Source organism: Natator depressus, chromosome 2 (assembly GCF_965152275.1).
Source record: "Natator depressus isolate rNatDep1 chromosome 2, rNatDep2.hap1, whole genome shotgun sequence".
In the NCBI taxonomy this organism is placed as follows: Eukaryota; Metazoa; Chordata; order Testudines; family Cheloniidae; genus Natator; species Natator depressus.
Window position 1 is genome coordinate 29,055,650 of NC_134235.1, and position 12,131 is coordinate 29,067,780.

Consider the following 12,131-nt stretch of genomic DNA (forward strand, 5'->3'; position numbering starts at 1 on the left):
TTAAAAAGCACAACAATTATTAACAGTTACCATTACAACTGGTGGGGCAGGTATTTCTCCATGCTTAGGGAATAACTGGAATCTCACATACAGCGGTGTAGTAATTGTTGATGGCTGCTAACCTTTTAATGTCAATCAATATAAAGTGCATTGCAATACACTTGAGAGTCTGTAAATTGCAAGATTCACATTGGAGAGACAGGTCTCAATCAACCAGTCAAATGCAGATGTAAAAAGATGCTTTGGGCCACTGATGGCATCTGAGACTTCAAGAGTAATGTGGTATGCAGCTGCACTGCTCTTCCTTGACAAATGTTAACATATATCCCTCAAGAACAGGAGTAGAAACCACCTCTTGCAATGATATATACACGTTCCCTTATATACCATCACTTCTCAATTAAACCTTAATTGATGCACTGTCATCTAGCTCTCTAGACGTTACTTACAGGCTGTAACAATAAACATTCGGATTAGGATTCTGTTAAAGTAAAAAGCACTTCCATGTTGTTTGTGCCTTATAGAATAAGACATTACACAACAGAAGAAAGCATTGCCATATCTCTTGTGTTGCTTTTCTCAGTAAATTGAATACAAATTGTTCTAATGACATTGGGCATTAATGTTGTAAATATTATAAAATAATATTTTCCAACAAACCCATAGCATTGATTTTTTCCCTGTGATGTTAATTAGACCAAAATGTATAGACAAGGATGGCTTAAATTGGGTTCCTAATTCCATATTTAAGGCACCTAAATACATGTGGCTTTGTTTCAGAAGTGCAGGGCACCCACTAGTCCCATGAAAGTCAAGGGGTTCTGCAGTGACTCAGCACCTTTTCAAAGCAGATATGTTTATTTAGGCATCTACTCATTGTAGGACTCCAATTTTAGGCACCCAGGTTTGAAACTTTAGGCCTTTCTGCACAATATTTTGAAGACACTTAAATTGTGTGTAAGCTCTTTCCTTATTAGAAAACACACCCGAGTTGTATTGTTAATAGTATTGTACATTGGATGTTATGTTGAGAAGTGATTCAAATGATCTGTTTGGATAATGTTCAGGATATTAAATCCATAGAGATAAATCCATAGAGATACCTTATATGAATCAGTTCTTCCTGCTTCACTCATAAAAAGAATCTCTTGTACATATCATATAATTTTGTTTGAATTTTCACCTTCTAATGGCAACAAAAATGAGGCACAGACTATTTCGGAGAGATTTTTGACTAGCTGGAGTTGATGGCACAATTTTAGCCCATCACATCCTCCCTGAGAGGCATGAATCCTCTGTAAAGTATATTCCTGGCACTTTGAATACTACTGTTCAAATAATACTAATAATTTGCATTAGGTTTGTTAATCCTCATCATTTAGGTACGTTACATTTAATTTGAATAAGATTTAAAATCTGAAATATTATGTTTACATCAATGTAATTCTAATACAACTATTTTATGTATATGTCTGTGTGTGTGTATGTTTTCTCAACCCTAGATTTCAGACTGAACTCAATTACGATGTTTTGGAAGTTCACGATGGACCAAATCTCCTGTCTCCACTTCTGGGTTCTTACAATGGTACACAGGTCCCACAGTTTCTGTTCAGTAGCAGCAATTTCATTTACCTTCTCTTTACAACAGACAACAGTCGTTCTAATAATGGATTCAAGATTCACTATGAAAGTAAGTAATGTTGAACTGTATGCTTTAATCCCCCCGCCACCCATTTAAACACAGATGTAACTGCGTACACACACAAATATTTGTCCCCGTCGGTACTACCCTGAACCATTGCTAGCATCCATTCAGCTGAAGAGAATTTGGTGGGTTTCTGTCCAGAGCCCACTAAAGCTTTCCTTTATCAGTCAAAACAGTTTAACTGCTGAGCAATATGCAAGATATTACCTTAGGGTCTGCTGCTGTTGCTTTTATACTCCCACCACTTACTAGATTAGAAGACTGACATTGAAGTCAATGGATGATAATTTTATGCCTTGTTATTCTTTTCTTTTTTACAGCTAGTACAATGCATTTTTGTGTGTGCAAAACTATATAAAATCAGTAACTATGATAACATTATGGAAGTATATGTCACAATGTTCAAACTTGATTGGGCACTGATACCTATGCTTTGGCACCTGAATTAGTGGCTTGATTTTCAGAGGGGCTGAGTACCTTCACCCTCACTAAAGCTAACGGGAGTTTGGGTTGCTCAGACCCTCTGAAAATTAGGCCATTTATTTATTTAGTGCTTAAATATAGATGTCTAACTTTAGACCCACAAATATCTAGTTAGAGTTCTCTTCAAATACATTAATATTCATTATTTTTCTCCATACAGCTCTAATGATTATCACACTATAGAAAACTTCTCTCAAACTGAAAATGTACATACAAAGTGAATTCATAAATATTAATATTTGATCTTGTCCTTTACTTTCTACATAACTCAACTCTATGGTGAATCTTAATGGTAAATTAAGTTCTTCTTAGGCATTGAGTCGTAGTCTGATGTTACTTTCAGCATGACCTACATATTTCAGATTGTAGTGTACTGTAATTGAAATAAAAAATGCCATAGTAAAACTTCCTCATTTAAATTACTCAGCAGCAGTGTTCTCTCTTGGAAACAGTGGTTTGTATCTGTCTAGGGAAACTCGCCAGGTACACAAGGAAGGTGATGGGATATGTTCCAAGGTGGTAGGAAGGATGGCATTCATATAATCTTTTTTAAATCACTTGGCAAAAATGGTTTTGCCATCAACTTTGTTATTTTGTGTGAACACCACTTTATATAGCAGACTAGTGCATATCTCACTGACCTTGGCAGCATTACATAGGTGACATTTTCACATGAATAAGCTGTTCTTGAATGACTTCTTCAAGGTACTCAGCTTCTATTTAATATCAGGCATGTAGGTCTTCTGCTTCCAACTTTTTTTCTTCCACACTAATGGTTATTGGAACAGCTACAAGAAAATTATTCCCACATGATTTTATTGTTTAAGATTGTTTGTGACCCTTTTACATTATCCCAGAAAAGTAACAACACTGGCTTTAAGCTACAATGTGTAAGTACTAACTTCTATTGCACAAAGTTCAGGCTGCTGCAAGTTCCTGTAGGCACTATGTGTAGACTGCTATCACATTGTCTGCAGTTGATCTAAGAAAATCTGCTAGCAGTTATAAAATGTTTTGTGTTTCCCCTCCCTGGAGTTTTTCTTGTATCTGATGGATAATTGAGGATCTCCCCCATTTTTTACAGCTTTAACCCACTTTGATGTCTTTTAAAGGACAATGTCCTTTCATCCAGAAAGACTGGATGATACTTTATCAAAATCCATCAGTGCCTTTCCTTATTCATCTGGAGGAATAACTGTTGAGTGACACAAGTCACTGCCTCTGCTCAACATTTGAGCACACCGTATCTCCACTGTACCCTGCTTCAGCTTGCTGGGAAGTGAATTGTGAATCTCTGCCCGACAGTGCAGATAAATATTAGTTCTTGTCTGGAAACATATGGAACAAATTGGAAGTGGTTAAAGGAAATTGGGATAGGGAATAAGACGGAGAATATCTTATTGCACTTATATAAATCCATGGTATGCCCACATCTTGAATACTGCGTACAGATGTGGTCTCCTCATCTCAAAAAAGATATACTGGCATTGGAAAAGGTTTAGAGATGGGCAACGAAAATGATTAGGGGTTTGGAACGGGTCCCCTATGAGGAGAGATTAAAGAGGCTAGGACTTTTTAGCTTGGAAAAAAGGAAACTAAGGGGAGATATGATAGAGGTATATAAAATCATAAGTGGTGTGGAGAAAGTGAATAAGGAAAAGTTATTTACTTGTTCCCATAATATAAGAACTTGGGGCCACCAAATGAAATTAATGGGCAGCAGGTTTAAAAGAAATAAAAGGAAGTTCTTTTTCATTCAGTGCACAGTCAACCTGTGGAACTCCTTGCCTGAGGAGGTTGTGAAGGCTAGGATTATAACAGGGTTTAAAAGAGAACTAGATAAATTCATGGAGGTTAAGTCCATTAATGGCTATTAGCCAGGATGGGTAAGGAATGGTGTCCCTAGCCTCTGTTTGTCAGAGGGTGGAGATGGAAGGCAGGAGAGAGATCACTTGATCATTACCTGTTAGGTTCACTCCCTCTGGGGCACCTGACATTGGTCACTGTCAGTAGACAGGATACTGGGCTGGATGGACCTTTGGACTGACCCAGTATGGCCATTCTTATGTTGATTGGTCACACAATTTAACTACCTTCACAAAGGTTCATCTCTGCTAGAGTCTCAGGAGTCCCTCCTTTAATTTTCCTTTATAAAGCACTTCTTCTCCTTTGTAGAATTGCCTTCACAGATCTTCACTCTTGCAGTCACACTCTTTGCCATACAAATCCAAGAGTGAGAATCTGTGGAGATAATACCATTAGAGAAGTTAAGTTATTGGTAAGTAACTTAGATGACCTTATCACTAAACATGTGTTTACCCTATTGTGCAGTACTTTTTGTTTTGTGTATGTCTACATCATGATATTTTACAGTATCATGAATTATTTGTTTAAAAAATAGGGATGGTATAATAAGAAATTACACGCAGAACTACTGTCAAAATGTATAAATTTTTTTGACCAGATTATTACCATATAAGGAATATTTTTCCATTAATGACCTGAATAATTTCTCTTGGAAGAAAATTATTGCTCACTTGACATTCAATTACATCTACAGTGTAAGGCTGAGTAAGAGTTGAGACCTGTATAGTGTTACATAACTATATAAAATCTATTGATACATAACTCAATCATGGCTAAATAAGGGGGACAGTACTGCAGGTATTCCCTCAAAGCAATATTGTACTTTGGGGAGGGAAGAGAGGAATTATCTGCCAGATTCATGGTCATGAATTTTTCTCTTGATATAGGTTTTATCATAGAGTAGATAGGAACCTGATGAGCCTCAGACAGGGCAATGGCATAACCCTCCTCTCCCCACCATTCCCAATAACCAAAATACCGAGGCCTTGATTGAGGAAAGCAGTTACATATGTACTTAAGCCCATCCCTGGTTAGGGCAGCACTTAAGCCCAAAACTTTAATAGACCTTAAACACATGCTTAAATTCAAGCATTTGTTTAAGTTTTGTTGTGAATCAGGGGCTGAATCATATAAATTGAATACGCAGAGTAGCTTTCTGATACTTTTTCTGTTCCCCTATGCACACAAATAAATGGTGTCTCACCTAATCACAGCTAAAATTCAGAATTGTGTATGCATCCGTTCAAATTCTTCCAAGGCTCCTACCATTTCAGCACACATTCTCCTATTTCTTTTGTCCTGGATGCAGAATATTAAAAAGCTCCATCAATTTCATATAAATATATTTTGAGTGGCAAAAGTCAACACTTGCCACAACAGAAAAAAGTCAGAAGACAAAGTCAGTCCATTAAATATACTATACTGCCAAAGTAGTTTGTCTATTCTGTTAGAAATGAACCAAATCTGTGCTTTTTTAATAAGATTTTTTTTATTTTCTAAGATAATTTTATTGGTAATAAAATATGTATTCAAGCTATAACTTGACACATTCAGAATGTACATCTTAACACTATATTTTATAAAGAAGAAATGAGCTGCAGTAGTAACTGTTCTGTTCTGTTGACCATCCGCTAAGGGTATCTGCCTGGGTAGTAGCTGTCCCATACTCATACCGTGCTTTTTTTCCTTCTCATCTCATTCTTCCTGGTTCACCTTATATTCTTCAGAGCAGCCAGCTTCTAACTGACTTTTCCTTATGGGTAATATTAATTAGCAATGGCTCCTTTACAGTACCCAACTTTTCCACCATCCTGTTGGTACCTGATGACTTTCTCTGCCTTTGTTTTTCTGTACTGCTGAAATTATTTTTCTTCTACTTTGCTTGGATAGAGTAGAAAGGTCTTGCCCAACCATTCTCTTTGTCTTGGATTACACACTTCCCTTTTTTGGTGCTTTAACTTTTTGCTTCTAAGTATACTTATTCCATTACTGGTACTGATTTCAGAAGCAAAACAAACCATCTGTCATGTTTTTCCTTCAAAGATCTCGGAGGAGTTTCCTAGATTCAGTTGTGAAGGTTTTTGGATTGTTTTATTTCAGTTATAACACTTTTGGCAGTAAAATATATTCTTTGGATTAAAACAAAATACCAAATCAACCAGCCAATCAACCAACCAAATAAGATTCTGAATAGGAAATACAATCTGAAATTGATGTTTGCTTTCTGCAACAGACGTCTTTCTGTTTGTAGCTATATTTCTCTGAAATGTCATTCCCATTCTTATGCAGTCTATTAATGAACTTTCTGTTTTGTTTTCTTAACTGAAATATTGAGATTTGGTTTTTCCTTTTGTGTTTTTCCCTCCCTGTTTTTTCCCACTGGAATTATGCACAATATGACTTTTTTGCTGAGAAACTAACTTTAAAGTTTGAATTTTGTGACACATCTAAAATTAAGCTGCCGCTTGTTTCTTTCCTCTTCGGCTCCCTTTCTCCTCTTCTCTGTTTCTGCAGGAGCTCATAGCTCACATAACAAGTGAATGTAAGATGTTAGGCTATTCAGTTACATGCACAAATGTAGGCCAAGATAACTTAGCTGAATCTGTGCTACAATAGTGATTTGCTATTTTTTTTTCCAGCACAGTTGAATTCATTTTAAAAAACATTACTTAGGTTTTTGTCATGTTTCCTTTGCATTCCAGGTGTAACAGTTAATACATATTCTTGTTTGGATCCTGGCATACCAGTTCATGGACGTCGTTACGGTCATGACTTCTCTATTGGTTCCACTGTATCATTCAGTTGTGATCCAGGGTATAGGCTGAGCCATGAAGAGCCTCTGCTATGTGAAAAAAACCATTGGTGGAGCCACCCGCTTCCAACTTGTGATGGTAAGAATGAATTAACTAGGTATAAAAGTGTATCTATGACATGTACAGGTTTTTCTGAGACATTAGGAACTCTGATGTTTAAGACTGTTTATTTTGAAATAATGTACCTCTTTGTACAGAAATATTTAATTGTAGAAGCAGAGCACAACATACAGCTCATTGAACCAGTAGATAATAGAGGGTATCTCTACTTTAGAGTGTATTTTCCCTCATTAATTGATTTGCCAATTAACTTAAGGTATTTAACATGTTAGTAAAAGCTTGTCTGGACTAGAGCTGGGTGAATAGCTGTTGTGTGTGTGTGTGTGTGTGTGTGTGTGTGTGTGTGTGTGTGTGTGTGTGTGTGTGTGTGTTTGCTTGCTTGCTTTTTAAATCAGAACTGCCAGTGAACTGAAAAAAATCAGTTTGGGTTCAACAGAATGAAAAAAAATCCAAATTTTTGGCAAATCAAAAAAGTCCACTTTGAAATATTTCATTTGACCTGAAATATTTTATTCTTGGGAATTTTTAAAGGACTACACTCACAAGACAGGAATTGTGGGGAGGGGGCAGTGCTGGTGTCCCCCATATAACAGTGGATACAAAGTGGAACAGCTTGTTGCAAATTATACCTGATAGGTCACGCGCAGTTCGAGCCTAGGCTGAGGCACACGAACAAAGTCCACAGCTGCAGAGCTCCCAAAGATATTCAGTTTATTATGCTCGAGCGTGGTGCCCCCCTGCTAGTCAGAAGGGGACCCCGAATGCAGGTTATACAAAGATTATATACCTTTTAGCAAAGCATGTTGCCCTCTTGCATCGGAAACCTTAGCCAATAGACAAACCCTTTCCTTATCTACCACCTATCCCTGCTAGGTACATTCCCTGTGCTAAACTATTACTTCAACTACACAACATGGTCCTAAAGCAATGCATCAGTAACCATTCTTATCAGGATGGGAGGCCCACATCACAAGGCCAGGAGCCAGGGAGTTAGGAACAGACAAAGAACAGAAACCGAGAGTCGAGACAGGCTGGAAACAAGGGGGAGGGTTTTCACAGGAATGCAGTATCTAAGGAACACTCCTCCTGATGCATGATGTGCTTGCTTTTAGACAATGATGGGCTCCTAACCAAATTGGAGTCACATATACTAACTTTTCCTTAACAAGCTTCACCAGGAGAGATTGAGATAGCCTTGCTCCAGAGTACCCCATACACTCTTGGGAGGTGGGAGACTCATGTATAAGTCCCTGTTCCACATCAGGTAGAGAGGGGGAACTGAACCTGGCTCTCCCACATCCTCAGTGAGCACTTCCTCCTCCTGTGTAAGAAAAAAAAACATCAGCTGAAACTATTTGGTCAATTTCTGTCAAATTCACAATTAGTTTCAGATTGACAAAAACTGCACTTTTCAATGAATAAATTACTCATCCAAATATTTCAGCCAGCTCTAGTCTGCCTCCCCACCCCCAACCCCCAAACTCCCATTTATTCCAGGATAGAATCATAGAAGATTAGGGTTGGAAGAAACCTCAGGAGGTCATCTAGTCCAACCCCCTGCTCAAAGCAGGACCAACCAAAACTAAATCATCCCAGCCAGGGCTTTGTCAAGCCAGGCCTTAAAAACCTCTCAGGATGGAGATTCCACCACTTCCCTAGACAACCCACCACCCTCCTAGTGAAACAGTTTCTCCTAATATGCAACCTAGACCTCCCTCATTGCAACTTGAGACCATTTCTCCTTGTTCTGTCATCTGCCACTACTGAGAACAGCCTAGCTCCATCCTCTTTGAACCCCCCTTCAGGTAGTTGAAGGCTGCTATTAAATCCCCCCTCACTCTTCTCTTCTGCAGACTAAATAAGCCCAGTTCCCTCAGCCTCTTCTCATAAGTCATGTGTCCCAGAGCCCTAATCATTTTTGTTGTCCTCCGTTGGACTCTCTCCAATTCGTCCACATCCTTTCTGTCGTGGGGGCCCCAAAATTGGACCCAATACTCCAGATGCGGCCTCACCAGTGCCAAATAGAAGGAGATAATTACTTCCCTCGATCTGCTGGCAATGCTCCTACTAATGCAGCCCAATATGCCGTTAGCCTTCTTGGCAACAAGGGTGCACTGCTGACTCATATCCAGCTTCTCAGCCACTGTAATCCCCAAGTCCTTTTCTGCGGAACTGCCAGTAAGCCAGTCGGTCCCCAGCCTGTAGCAGTGCATGAAATTCTTCCATCCTAAGTGAAGGACTCCGCACTTGTCCTTGTTGAATCTCATCAAATTTCTTTTGGCCCAATCCTCCAATTTGTCTAGGTCACTCTGGACCCTATCCTTGCCCTTCAGCTTATCTACCTCTCCCCCCAGCTTAGTGTCATCTTTGAACTTGCTGAGGGTGCAATCCACCCCTTATCCAGATCATTAATGAAGATGTTGAAAAAAACCGGCCCCAGGGCACTCTGCTTGATACAGGCTGCCAACTAGACATCAAGCTGCTGATCACTACCCATTAAGCCCGAAGATGTAGCCAGCTTTCTGTCCACCTTATAGGGTACAAATGTGGTTGGGTATCCATTTAATGGGTAATCACTTAACTGCAGGTAAAAATTCAGGTGAAGATACAACTTCAGAAATAGCTGAGATCTAGAGTCACTTTGTTTGTGTATGATTTCCAAAAGACTGCATTTTCCCAAATCTCAACATATTGAATTCTTTATTGCTGTGTACTTGGACTATCACTAGTCTATCACTATCACTAAACCTTGTGTCATAAATATAAAGGGAAGGGTAACAACCTTCCTGTATACAGTACTATAAAATCCCTCCTGGCCAGAGGCACAAAATCCTTTTACCTTTAAAGGGTTAAGAAGCTCAGGTAACCTGGCTGGCACCTGACCAAAAGGACCAATAATGGGACAAGATACTTTCAAAGCTGGAGAGGTGAGTGGGGAAGTTTGTTTGTCTGTTCTGTGTGCTTGCCGGACACAGATCAAGGAAACAAGCAATCCAACTCCATTAAAATTAGTAAGTACTAGCAAGGGAATGTGTTAGCTTAATTTTGTTTTGGCTTGTGATTTTCTCTGTGCTGAGAGGAAGGTGTATTCCTGGTTTTTCTTTTTGTAACTTTAAAGTTTGGTCCAGAGGGAAATCCTCTGTGTTTTTGAATCTGATTGACCTGTAAGATTATCTTCCATTCTAATTTTACAGAGGTGCTTCTTTTACCTTTTTTCTTTCTCATAAAGTTCTGTTTCTTTAGAATCTGATTGGGGTTTTTTTGTGTGTGTCCTAAAAAAACCCAAGGTTGGTCTGTGCTCATCTTCTTTATTCTCAAGCCTCCCCAGGAAAGGGGGTCCAGAGGCTTGGGGGAATATTAGTGGGGAGTAGGAACTCCAAGTGGTCCTTTCCCTGAGTTTGTCTAAATCACTTGGTAGTGGCAGTGTTACCTAATGCAAGGTACAAGAGAGAATTTGTGCCTTGGGGAGTTTTTAACCTAAGCTGGTAGAAATAAGCTTAGGGGGTCTTTCATGCGGGTCCCTACGTCTGTACCTTAGAGTTCAGCGTGGGGAGGGAACCCTGACACCCTGATTCCCATTCTGGCAGCCTGAGCATCCTTCCATACCACCTCAGAGTTGATGATTGTGTATATGGATGTGAAGTCAGACAAAAACAACATGTTTTAATGGCAAATTCAAAGTGATGCCCAGTACTACATCTGATATTTTGTATAAAAGATCTTCTTTTGAAACAAGAGCTGCAATGAGCTCCCTGTCAGATGAGAAGATGGTGTTCACATGTCATTTTCACTGTGTGTGTTTTTCAGCAATTAACAATTGTCTCAGCCTGGTTATTGCATTGGGAGGGCCTAACATAGTTCTTATCCCCTCTTTCTTGACTACATTTGAGGTATTTTTCAGCATTAGTTTCCTTTCTTTACCCCATTAGTAAAAAATATTTTTTATGAGTGTAGAACATCTTGTATAACAGTAAGCATTATTAGAAGAAATCTGCTAGGTTAGCATTAGGGTCTGTTCAGCAGAAGTTCTGTTGCTTACTGTTACGTCACATGTATAGAGCAGAAGTCACTACTCTTATTATACAAAATTGCCCATACAGTTAATATCTGCTGATATTGGATAGGAAGTAGAAAACTCAGGATTAAGGGTTAATTAAAATAATAAAGAAGCTAATTGACTCATTAATGCCTGGTTTATTATGAAGAAAGTTATTGCATTATTCATGATCTTCCCTATTGCAGGTTTTGGTATATATCAGGTTGGCACCTCACTTTTTTAATTCAGCAAACAACTCAGATTTGAAGCTGAGATTCATTTGGAGGTGCCATGAAATGTTGATCTTAAGGATTTGCATTGATGAAAGGGTGGGTGACAAGCCTCCTCTCTGAAGCTGGCATTCTGTAGTTGTGGGATACACTTCATAATAGGGTCTCTGAATCACAGTTGTACTCTTTGAGTGAAGAGCTGTAGATCTCCCTTAGCTCACAAAACCAGAAAAACTAATTTATGCTGACTAGCCCCCATATACAGGGGTAATGTTTTCTTAAGCGGCTAGGCACTAGATGCTAACCATCTAAAACAATGTTAACATGCTCTGTGTGAGTAATATACTCTGCTGTGCAATAACCTTACACATTGTGATACATTTCTTCTTCAAGATGCTGAACTAGCATGCAATTCATCAAGTAAATGAGATTTTTTTTTCTCTAGAGCACATTGCAGTATTGAGTGTATTTATTCTAGTAAATTTAATCAATTCATGGTTACATTAATTCAAATTTAATTGCTGAATCTTTAACTTTGGAGTGATTTATAAATAGGACCAGGTCTAGACTGGACCTTAGGGAAGTGAACATTTGCCCTGTGGGCTTGCATCAACAATGCTTTGATTTAAACCATACCTTTCTGGGAAGAGAAACTCCTGTAGCAACTCTTCCCATGGAGTGTGTGTAAATATTCAGGGTGAGGAGAGGAGTCGGTAGCAAAATATCTCTGCATTGGCTCCTCTTCAAAGTAGAAGAAATCTGTTGGGTGGTGCCCTTCCTGTTCGCTGGAAGAGAATAAATTATAAAGATTACAAGTTTGGCTGATGAAGGTAACACTGTTGACATAATATACTTAGACTTCTCTAAGGTGTTGACTTGGTACAGCCTGACTTTTTGATTAAAAAACTAAAATAATATAAAAAATAATATTGGCACAC

General features: G+C 38.7%; 1 protein-coding gene across 1 annotated transcript in view; it reads left to right on the forward strand.

Moving 5' to 3' along the window:
- The window catches only part of CSMD3 (CUB and Sushi multiple domains 3), a 1,169,988-nt gene that overhangs the window by 689,877 nt on the left and 467,980 nt on the right, over window positions 1-12,131 (forward strand). Inside the window, exons 18-19 of the mRNA XM_074943928.1 lie at window positions 1,503-1,690; window positions 6,757-6,945. Of these exons, the coding sequence (XP_074800029.1) occupies window positions 1,503-1,690; window positions 6,757-6,945 (377 nt within the window). The remainder of the gene's footprint in view (window positions 1-1,502; window positions 1,691-6,756; window positions 6,946-12,131) is intronic.